Source organism: Peromyscus eremicus, unplaced genomic scaffold (assembly GCF_949786415.1).
Source record: "Peromyscus eremicus unplaced genomic scaffold, PerEre_H2_v1 PerEre#2#chr22_unloc_1, whole genome shotgun sequence".
NCBI lineage: Eukaryota > Metazoa > Chordata > Mammalia > Rodentia > Cricetidae > Peromyscus > Peromyscus eremicus.
Window position 1 is genome coordinate 6,969,693 of NW_026734286.1, and position 11,040 is coordinate 6,980,732.

The 11,040-nt window shown below is 49.6% G+C and overlaps 1 protein-coding gene across 2 annotated transcripts; it reads right to left on the reverse strand.

The window, feature by feature from the left end:
• Nucleotides 1–1,149: 1,149 nt before the first annotated feature.
• Ebi3 (Epstein-Barr virus induced 3) lies at nt 1,150–4,936 on the reverse strand. Of its 2 annotated transcripts, none has more exons than XM_059252093.1 (5): nt 4,870–4,936; nt 4,157–4,274; nt 3,670–3,848; nt 1,962–2,116; nt 1,150–1,740 (listed from the first exon to the last, which is right to left on the reverse strand). In XM_059252093.1, exons 1-5 carry the CDS (start codon nt 4,934–4,936, stop codon nt 1,585–1,587), a joined length of 675 nt encoding a protein of 224 aa, XP_059108076.1. In that variant the 3' UTR covers nt 1,150–1,584. The 2 variants fall into 2 exon arrangements, with proteins under 2 accessions (XP_059108076.1, XP_059108075.1); XM_059252092.1 differs by having other exon boundaries at nt 4,157–4,295.
• Nucleotides 4,937–11,040: the final 6,104 nt, after the last annotated feature.

Sequence of the window (11,040 nt, forward strand, 5' to 3'; positions counted from 1 at the left end):
ACCATGTACTTGAGGCTGTCCTTGAAATCTCAGTAATCCACCTGCCTCTGCCTCCCGAGTGCTGGGATTAAAGGCGTGCCACCACCGCCAGGCTTAGATGGTTTTTACATTTGCTTGTTTATTATTGTGCATACAAACTATGGCAGGCTGCTGTCATTGAGCCCCGCTCCCAGCCTTTCACCTGGGGATCCTAGGCAGGGGCTCCCCCTTGAGCCACGCCCCCAACTCTTCTTCTCATCCTCCTCCTCTTCTTACTCTTTTTGAGACAGGGTCTCCAGGCTGGTCTTTACCTTCCCACCATTCTTTTCCTCTCTCCTCATTTCGACAAGGCTGGTCTGCATCCTGTTTGGCCCTCAGTTGGGGAAACAGTTGTGTGTGTGTGTGTGTGTCCCCACATTCACCTACTGATAACTCTCCTCCCTCTTTTCTTTTGCATGGCCGGTGATGGGAACCCGGGCCTTACACCTTGCTTTATCCCCTCCCTTTCTCCCACCGTGTGCTCCCTGATCCTTCCACCTTTAGGCATTGTACCACGTGGAATTCCTTCCCAGGCTCCTGAACCTTGAGCCACATCAACTTCTTTTCGTCTTGTTTGGGGGTCGTGGGCACTCCAACACAGACAACCCACCACGTTGATCACTCAGCGGACAAGATGGACAAAGGGCTGGAGAGGTGGCTCAGTGCTCAACAGCACAAGGGCTGCCAACCCAGCCGCCACACCGTGCTCCTGTGACTCCAGCTCAGGGCTCTGTCGCCCTCTTCTGGCCGCTGTACTTGATGGGTTTCATGATGTGGTTCACAATCAATCACCTGTAACTCCAGCTCCAGGAAATCTGACACCCTGTCTGGCCTCCACTGGGTGCCTGCACCCGTGTGCTTCTACATACAGACCAATATATACACATACCTGTAAAACAAAATAAATCTTGAAGTACAAGATTTATGGACACTGTAATACCACCGCATGCGCATATTTGATAATAAAATATTTAAATTTCAAAAAAGACAATTTTAATAATAATTCTTGTCTCGCGATGGTGGCAAATATCTTTAATCCCAGCCCTTGGAGGCAGAGACAGGAGAGGATGTCTGTGAGTTCGAGGCTAGCCTGGTCTAGGACAGCCAGGCACACACAAAGAAGTCCTGTCTGGAACGCCACTCCCCCACAATAATGAAAATAGTTTTGTTTTGAGACAGGGTTTCTCTGTGTACCCTTGGCTGACCTGGAACTCGCTCTGTAGGCCAGACTGGCCTCGAATTCATAGAGATCCACCTGCCTCTGCCTCCCGAGTGCTCTCCCCAGTACTTGGATTAAAAGTGTGTACCCCCACTAACCAGCTAATAATTCTTATTTAATTAAAATTTCTAATCAGATCACATTTGCAGTTCACAAAGCCCGGCACTTATAGAAGGAAAAATACCATCCCCACAGGTTTGGAAATTGAGGTCCAGAGAGGTCAAGTCAGTTGTTCAATGCTGCCAACCATCCCAGCAAGTGCAGTCAGGACTCGAACCCAGGCCAGGCCAACCAGTCACTTTGAAGTAGATGACATCAGGGTCTGCTATCAAGGGTCCAGTCCCTCTTCAGGGATTCTGGGGCATCCTCTCCGCTTGCCCGGGGAGGCTCCAGTCACTTGGTTTCCCATAGTCCATGAGGTCCTGGGCTGACACCTGGACCAAGTACTTGGCATGGGGCTGTGTGGCCCTCAGGGTGAAGGTCGTGGCTTCAATGGGCCCCACCTGCGAGGAGAGAGGAGGTGGTGGTGGGTAGGACCACGATGCTCTGGGAGCTAGGTAGCCCGTTTGCTGGGTAAAGTGCCTGCTGTGATTTCCAAACCCCAGCACTCATGCAAGGCAGCTGCAGAGTCACGTGATATCAGTGCTCCCACAGAGAGGCGGGAGGTGGAGACCAGAGGATGCCCAGGGGAATCCTGTTTCACCCTCTTCTAGCCCCCTCTCACCTGGCGGAAGTGAGAGGCTCCCTGGCGCCGGTAGCGGACGCGGTACTTGAGAGAGAAGATGTCCGGGAAAGGCCAGGAGGCAGGGGGATGCCAGAGCATCTGCAGCCGCTGCCCCGCTGCGCGCAGGCGCACGCCTTCAGGGGGATCAGGCTTGACTGTGGGGAGCAGGGAGCCTGGTCAGGAGCGGCTCAGCTGGTTAATCCATCAGGTACTGATTCCTGTCTTCATTCATTCATAGATTTACTGGCCTTCAGACACCATTCATGCATATTTGCTCTGTTTATTTACTCATCCATTCATACCATCAGTTCATTCCTTTGTTCATTCAACCTTTCACTAATTCCTTAACTTAGTCACCAGCTCACTCACACATTTATGTATTGCTTGATTTACATTCAGATCTATTCACTGATTCATTAACTCGTTCATTGTAATGGATTCATTCATTGAATCCATTAGTTTCTTCACTTATCCATTTGTACACTCATTCATTCATGCTTTTATTGCACCATTAAGTCATTCAGGTATTCATTTCCTCACTCATTAGGTCCTTCACTCATTCACTGTATCATTCATGCATTCATTCATTCACTCATTCATTAAATCATTCATGCATTCATTATGCACTCATGTCAGTCATGCATTCATTCATTCACCCATCTGCTCAAGGAGCAAGCATTTGTTAAATTGCCATCGTCACTGCTGACAGAAGTCATGACAGACAAAGAGAAAATTTCAGAGAGAAAGTCCCTAATGGGCTGAAGGGCTTTTCCAAGACACCATTCTGATAGCACAAGACTGTGCTGGAGGACATCGGTGCATCCTCAGAGAGTGTTACATTTCTCTGTCTCCTCTAGAACACTGCTTCATGCCAACACAAGGTCTACACCATAAGCTATCTCCCTACCCCTCGCTGGCCGTCAGCACCCACAGATCTCCTTGTGTCTCTGGATCCCCTGTCCTGGAGACCACGCTGTGTGGTTTGTGTCTGGGTTGCTCACTGAGCACTGTGTCCTCAAGGTCCCTCCACACTTCTTCAGGGCTGAGTGGTGTTCCCCAGTGTAGACAGATGGACATTGTGTGTCCATCCATCCACAGGAAGACCCGTGGAACAGGCTGCCCCCTTCTGGATGCTGTGAATAAGGTTGCCAAGGATTTGTAGGGCTGAACATTTTTATTTCTGTTGAGCAGATACCTGGAAGTGGAGATCATGTGGAGAGTCCATGTTTAACCCTTTGAGGGTGGTGTAGTCTTTCACTGAACTTCACTGGTCTCTCTCTCTTTCTCTCTCTCTCCTTAGTGACAGGGTCTTGGGTTCTTTACTCTGACTTACCTCAAACTCGTTCTGTAGACCAGGATGGCCTTGAACTCTGAGAGATCTGCCTACCTTTGGGATTAAAGCCCTGTATGCCACCCGAATGTTAGTCCTCTCTTAACCATAATTGTCACTCATGTTTAATAATATACATTTTTGGGGGAAGGGGGACTTCATTGAGGAGCTGACATGCCTTCAGAGACCTAAGAAGGCCAAGGAAGCCATGTAACACCCCAGGCAGGCTGGAGCTGGAGCCTGGGGTGTGGGAAAGTAACAGGAGGCAAGTGAGGCTGGAGGAGAGCCTGAGGAGGGAGGCTGCGGGGACTGGCAGGACTGAGGGGCTCACGTGGTGGAGGGTGGGGAGTGCTAGGAGCAGGAAGGACAGACACTCACTGATCTGTTCAGCCACAAAGGCCAGGAGGCTGCTGCTGGTGCCGCTGGGGTACACCGCTGTGACATTTAACACGTAGGGCACCATGGAGAACAGGTGCACGTGGGGGATGGTGCACCGAGTGTCCTGGGGGTTCGGCTGAAGGCAGGACCAGCTCTGCTGCTGGGCGGCCACGCCTAGCCTGTGTGGAAAGCACCGGGGGCGGGGGGGGGGGCGGGGGGGGGGGGCGGAGTCACTAAGGGCACTGGGTGTCCAACCGGGCCCAGTCCACCCACAGCTGACCGTGGGACCTGGACACACTGGACACACTCAGGGGACACCGGGGGTGTGAATTCTGAAGAACTCCCTAGATTACCGACACCCCACACTCGTTCTGTTATTTTGGAGACAGGCCCCTGTGGGTCTCAGGATGTCTCTGACCCTGAGTGGAGCAGGACAATGGAATCTCTTGGTTCCCCACTTCATCCTGGCCCCTCTCCATTCTCTGACCTGTAAGTGGCAATGAAGGACGTGGTGGAGTTGGGAGCCCCCAGCGGCGTCCAGGAGCAGTCCACAGCCACGGGGTACCGAGAGGCAAGGCATCGCACCCTGGGCTGGCTCAGAGCAGCTAGGGCGGGAGAGACAGGAGCTTGAGCTTCCAGGAGCCTAGAGGGTCTCTGTCATGCATGGACGCATGAGCTCCCACACCTACTACGACCCCCCAGGGCCTCAACTGATCCATTTTCTAGATAAGAAAAGTGTTTTTCTTCCTCTTTCTTTCTTTTTCTTTTTTTAAAATATTTTTAAGGAGGATCTCATGTAGCCTAGGCTGACCTTCAACTCACTATGTAACTGCAGGTGACCTTGGACTCCTAAGCTTCCTAACTCAACCTCCTGAGGGCTGCCTGACAGATGTGCACCATCATACCCAGCATCGCCTAGCATTTCTGATCCACAGTTGAGTCACAAAGGTGAAACTTGGGCATTGCTGAGAGTCAACAGTCTATCTCCACAAACCTCTAAGCTCAAAGGTACCTCTGCCTGGATAAATGAGGCTTTGCCCCTCTGTGTCTCAGTTTCCCCATCCCTATAGCAGAATGGGAACAGGTCCCACTGGTATAGGTAGGTGTGAGATCCCACCCAACTCCAGATGTGACCTGAGACTGAAAGTAAAGGGTTGGTCCCCATGGCCCAGGTGCCCCGTCCCCAGAGTGCCCACCTACCTGTCCCTGCATTGCCAGGGGAGCAGCTTGCCCAGAGGGTGAGTGACAGGAGGAGCCGCTGGGACATGCCTGTGAATCTGTTCTCTAGGGTTGAGGACAGGGGCAAAGGACTAGGAACCTCAAAGGGAGCCTGGCCCTGGGTGAGTACCTGCCCAGTGGGGCTCTGTCGTCCAGTGCGTGGCAACAGCTGCGATGGTGATCGGAGTTCCGGCTCTGTCAGCAGCTGCCTGGTGTGTGAGTGTGAAAGTCCTTGATGAGGGGTTAGGGGGAGGGCCCTAAAAGGGAGAAGTTACTGGGTGGCCTTACTTCCGGCTGATGGGGAAGCCCCAGGGAGATGGGTGAGGCAGAGGACAGATGTGGGAGAGGAGGGGAGCGAGAAAGAGAGAGACAGAGAAAGAGGGACAGAAAGAGACAGGGGACACTGGCCCAGAGACTGATCTAGTGCAGGGTGGTGGCCCTGTTACCACCCACATGTCCCCAAAACTGTGTCAGGGCCCAGAGAACAGAGAGCAACTGCCACCCCAGGTAGTCCCCAGCCTCAGGGACACTCTGAACTGTGCAGGACACCTGCTCAGAACACCCAAGGGAACCCCCGGGACAGACTGGAGTCCTGGGAAACTCCAGGCCACACCCCTCTCTTCAGCACCAAGAGAGCCCAGAGCCTCCTGGGGATTCAGGGGATTTGCCCAGAAGTGGGGAGAGACAGGAGCAGGGGCCCTGCCAGGAAAGAAGACAAATGGACAAATGGAAAGTCAGGCATTGATACTGCAACCTCTCATCCCAGCACATGGGAAGCTGAGACAGGGATATCTGTGACTTTAACTCCAGCCTGAGAGACACAGGGAGACCTTCATCTCAAAAGAAAAAAAGATTAGGGCATAGGGCCCTGAATTTAATTTACACACACACACACATACACACACACACACACACACACACACACAACAAACCACCACCACCACCACCAACAACAAAATAAAACAAAACAAAAACTGCCAAGATGAACTAAGTATTGAAATGATGAAGAACAAGAGAATCCAGCCTGGGCTTATTTATTCACTTTTTTCTTTTAAACATTGGTAGGAACAGAGCCCAGGACCTCAAGTACACCATGCTAGCTTCCACTCCCTTACTGGGGTTTTCTGTGAAGGGACTTTATTCCTGAGCCACAATTCAATTCCGTGGTTTCTTTCTTTCTTTCATTTTTTTTTTTCCGTTTTCTTTTTGGTTTTTTGAGACAGGGTTTCTCTGTGTAGCACTGGCTGTCCTGAAACTCACTCTGTAGACCACGCTGGGCTCTAACTCACAGAGATCTGCCTGCCTCTGTCCCCACCCCCCTCCCTTGGTGCTGGGATTAAAGGCACGCGCCAGCACCCCCAGCTCCCTGGGTTCTTTAAATATTGTATTGAACTCATGTTTATTGTCATAACTGAGTTTTGGGTACAGAAGCTCAAATTATCTTCTGACCTACCTGCCCCATCGCTGCCCTCACCCAGTGGTCCACACTGGTTATGGTTCCTCTTATACTCCTGGGTGGACGGTAGTGATGTCGGTGGCATATCAGAAGCTGTAACATGTCAAGTGTTGCAGAGTGATGGGAATCAGAGTCCCAGAGTGTAGGGGGCAATGTGTGCTGGGGTCAGCTGGGCACCATCGGTAAGTGTACCGGCCGGTTTCATGTCAACTTGACACAAGCTAGAGTCATCAGAGAGGAAGGAGCCTCAGCTGAGGAAATGCTTCCATGAGATCTGGCTGTAAGGCATTCTCTCAATTAGTGATCAGTTAGGGAGGGTCCAGTCCAATGTGGGTGGTGCCTTCCTTGGGTAGTGTGTTTGGGGTCTGTAAGAAAATAGACTGAGCAAGCCATGGGGAGCAAGCCAGTAAGCAGCACCCTCCATGACCTCTGCATCAGCACTTGCTTCCTGGGTCCTGCCCTGTGGGAGTTCCTGTTCTGACTTCCTGCAGTGGTAGAGTATGATCTGGAAGTGTAAGCCAATTTAACCCTTTTCTCTCCAAATTGCTTTTTGGTCATGGTGTTTCCTTGCAGCAATAGAAACCCTAACTAGGACGTGTTAGGACCAGGATTGTGGGGTATGGCCGTGACAAACCTGCCAGTGTTTTTTTTTTTTTTTTTTTTTTTGGGGGGGGGGTTGTGTCAAGACTTTGGAACTAATAGCATGGTGGGATGTTCTGTGGGAGCTTGGGAGACAAGAATGTTGAGAGCAGTACAGAGGTTGGGGGCCTGGCTTGTGACGTTTCAGAGGGAAGTACAAAGACTCTATCAGGGCCATTTGTTATTTTGAATTAAGATCCTGTGGTTCCGGTTAGCTGGGGTTGAAGAATCAGCTGTGACTAACAAGGGACCAGAACTACTAAAGTGAAACTTTGCTTTGCTGGGATACTTGATGCTGGTCAGCTGGAGCTAAGAAATTATCGGTGACTAAAAAGGGACCTGCATCACTGAGGGGAAATCTTCTGGGAAGTGTTTCCTGAGAGCACAGAGAAGCTGTGTTCCAGAAGCAGCCAAAATGGTACTGGGGGCTGGAGAGATGGCTCAGAGGTTAAGAGCACTGACTGTTCTTCCAGAGGTTCTGAGTTCAATTCCCAGCAACCACATGGTGGCTCACAACCATCTGTAATAAGATCTGGTGCCCTCTTCTGGCCTGCAGTCACATATGCTTTATACATAATAAATAAATGAATTAAAAAAAAAAGAAAGGTATTGTGGCTTTAAAAGTGACGTATTTATGTGTCAGGTTGACAAGGGGTCAATTGTATTGGCTGGCTTTGTATGTGAACTTGGCAGAAGCTAAAGTCATCAGAGAGGAAGGTGCCTCAGTGAGGAAATGGTGAGGAAACGCCTCCATGAGATCCAGCTATAAGGCATTTTCTCAATTAGTGATCAATGGGGGAAGGCCAAGTCCACTGTGGGTGGTGCCATCCCTGGGCTGCAGGGATTGGATTCTATAAGAAAGCAGGCTGAGCAAGCCAGTAAGCAGCACCCTCCGTGGCCTCTGAATCACCTCCTGCCTCCAGGATCCTGCCCTGTGGGAGTTCCTCTTCTGACTTCCTCCAATGATGGACTATGATCTGGAAGTATAAACCAAATAAACCCTTTTCTCCCCAAATTGCCTTTTGGTCATAGTGTTTTGTTGCAGCAATAGAAATCCTATCTAAGACAGCAAGGTCCCAGGCTGGGCCCCCAATGCATGATGAGTCCTGTACATACCCTGGGGTCTGGGAAGGTTGTCCCTGAGGCTTTGGCCTGCAGAAGTGAAGGATGGAGACTGAACAGCTGAGCTGTGTCCTCAGCGGCCCTGAGCCTGCATCTGCTGCATCTGCAGGATCTGGCTGAGAATGCACTGCACATCCTCATCCCTGAGGTAAGATGGTAGGGGACACAGGCAGAGCTGAGAGAATGAGAGAAGAGAGAGAAGCAAGGAGGGAGAAAGAGAAGGAGACGCCTAAGGCCAGTCAGCCAGCCACCAGCCTGCCAGCCACTGAGGAAGAGTGAAAATAGGGCATACAGAATGAAAGGTAAGAAGCTCTGACAGCTTAAGTCATAAGAGCGAGTGGGACAAGCATAAAATAAGGCCGAGCGTTCATAACTAATAAGTCTCTGTGTCATGATGTGGGAGCTGGTTGTTGGCTCAAAAGAAAGCCTGCGACACCTCTGTGCTCCCAACATGCAGCCATTCAATAATCAGCATTAGCATGTGACTCCCCCTGTTATTTTCCAAGTTGAGGTACAAATGAGTAGTCTTGGGAAACTAGATTATGTGATCCATAAATCCTATCATATGCCAGATTGAACATTATTGATGACTATGTGGGTCCATCCCCTTGATAGTCCCCTCCCCGGGTCTGGGAAGAATCTCCAACCAGCTGATAATTAATCTTTGATGAAAAGAAATGAATCTATGTACATGAAACTCCTTAGTTCATACACTTTATTATTCTCTGTCAGTTCTCTCTCTACAAGCTTCTATTCTCTTTTAGCTCCTTTCTTGCCAGATTTCTCTCTATATTCATCTATTGCTCCCTCTAAGTTCTATCTTAATTCTCTCATCTTAATTCTGCCTCATCTAGGTCCTTTTCTTCTTGTTCTTACCCAGCTAGTACTTCCCCATCTGACTCTTCCTCATCTTCCATCTCATCCACATGTTCTCACTGGTCAAAAACCTCCTTATCCCTCTCTGTTCTCTGTCTCTCAGTTCTCCACGTCCCCCCTAAGTCTCCCAGGAATCCAGTTATAAACCCAAGCCACAGCAATCCCCTGGTCGAGCAATGTCACCAGGCTTGAATTCTACTGGGTCATCAAGGCAGGTAAGAATTTTCTCAGGCAGTGACCACCAGGCTTTCTTTTACAACCCAAAATGGAAGTGGTAAAGAGGAGCTCAACTGAGTGCTAATGACCAGTTAGTATATCAAAAAGGGGATCTACGTGCTCAGTTCACATTCCTAGAAGTGGTTAGGTAAGAAGTTAGGGGGTCTATTAGTAAGGTTGTATAAGAAAGGAGGGTCTCACCCTAAATTGTACAAGAAATAAAGCTATCTGCCTGACCTAAAAGACAGGTGTAGTTTCATTCGGCCTTGGATGACTGATAGGCATTTTAGATAAATACAGTATTAGGAGTTCTTCAGAAGCACACAAGTAAATCATTTTAGGAACCGACTAAAATATAACCAAGACTTCTTAAGCCATGGCTTGACCTTTGGAGAAGTCCTTGAGTTTTCCAAGTAGTAGCTTTTGTAATAGTAGCTGAATTCCATTACATTTTCCTGTGGCTTGCAGCAGAACTTGCCATTCAAGTGTTAGTGTGGCTTGCGGGAAACTTCAGTGGAAGGCCTGCAGGCAGGACACCGGATAAAACTCCTCCACAAAAGCAAGTTTCCATTTTCATATGTGTTTTTCTTTGTTGAGGTTGGAGGTGGGCCCTTTGGGAGTCAGTCCATCCAAGGCTTTTTTTGAGGCCCTGATGATATCATCCAAGGGACACTAGTTCTGTGTGTTGGCCTAAGGACAGACATGGCGAAGTCTGTTCTGGAATTTGAGCCACTGTTGTGAAGGAATCAAGGGTTCCAGACTCTTTAGCCTGAGGGGGTGTGGCTATCAGTCCCTAGGCCACCAGGTGCTCATCCTGAGGTCGCCTGTGTTCTTCTTGCCCGAGCCCTCTCAAATGGTGTGTAAGAGCTGTACTTAATAAACTTGCTTAGCATGAGCCATCAGTTTATGCAATATCACTGCTCCATAACTTTCTATCTTCTCATTCCAGGTCGTTACCCTGAACACCTCCCCTTTGGGGCCCCTAATTGCTGGTGTTTCAGGTCACAAGCTGGTTTAACCTTTTGATGTCCTTCCTGTCTCCACCTCCCCAAGTGCTGGCACGATAGGCCAGTGCCACCATAGAAAGCTGGGAAAGTGTTAGTGTTTGGATGGCAAGGTGCAGCTGAGAGAGGTGTGAGCCGTCGTGGGTGTGCCTTATTGAAATTGCTGGTGCCTGGTGAATATCAATCAGGTGGTTTATATTTGAACTGGGTGGACTGGGTACCATTTCAGCTGTGAGGGAGGGGATCACTCCACTGCACATGGTTTAATGATCTTCATATGCTAGAGAGACCCGGTGGGCAGATGGAGAATTGTCTACTCAGTGAGGGACAAGTTCAGGGACGACTCTGCAGTCCACGTGTAAGTTTCTGTTTCAATGCCAATCTCTGCAGGTCTGTGACAGTTGGGAACTACAGAGCTGCATCTTTTCTTTCTTTTTTTTTTTTAAGCTCGCCAAGCAGCGGTTCCTCCCCAACAGCTGCTCAGGATCTCGACTGCAGGGTTTTTTTTTTGTTTTGTTTTGTTTTTTTTTGGTTTTTCGAGACAGGGTTGCTCTGTGTAGCTTTGCGCCTTTCCTGGGACTCACTTGGTAGCCCAGGCTACCTCGAACTCACAGAGATCCGCCTGCCTCTGCCTCCCGAGTACTGGGATTAAAGGCGTGCGCCACCACCACACGGCTATTTTTTTTTTTTTAAAGCGATTTTTTTTTATTATTTATACAACATTCTGCCTCCATGTATGCCTGCTCGCCAGAAGAGGGCACCAGATCTCATTATAGATACCTGTGAGCCATCAAAGTGGTTGCTGGGAATTGAACTCAGAACCTCTGAAAGAGCCGTCAG

Bases quoted from the DNA above. Each gene is read 5' to 3' on its own strand.
- Ebi3 (XM_059252092.1), bottom strand. From the start codon at position 4,936: ATGTCCCAGCGGCTCCTCCTGTCACTCACCCTCTGGGCAAGCTGCTCC. The intron at 4,296-4,869 runs GTAGGTGGGCAC...TGGAAGCTCAAG, and splicing joins CCCTGGCAATGCAGGGACAG to CTCCTGTCTCTCCCGCCCTA. The intron at 2,117-3,669 runs GTGAGTGTCTGT...TGCTCCCCACAG, and splicing joins CTTTGTGGCTGAACAGATCA to TCAAGCCTGATCCCCCTGAA.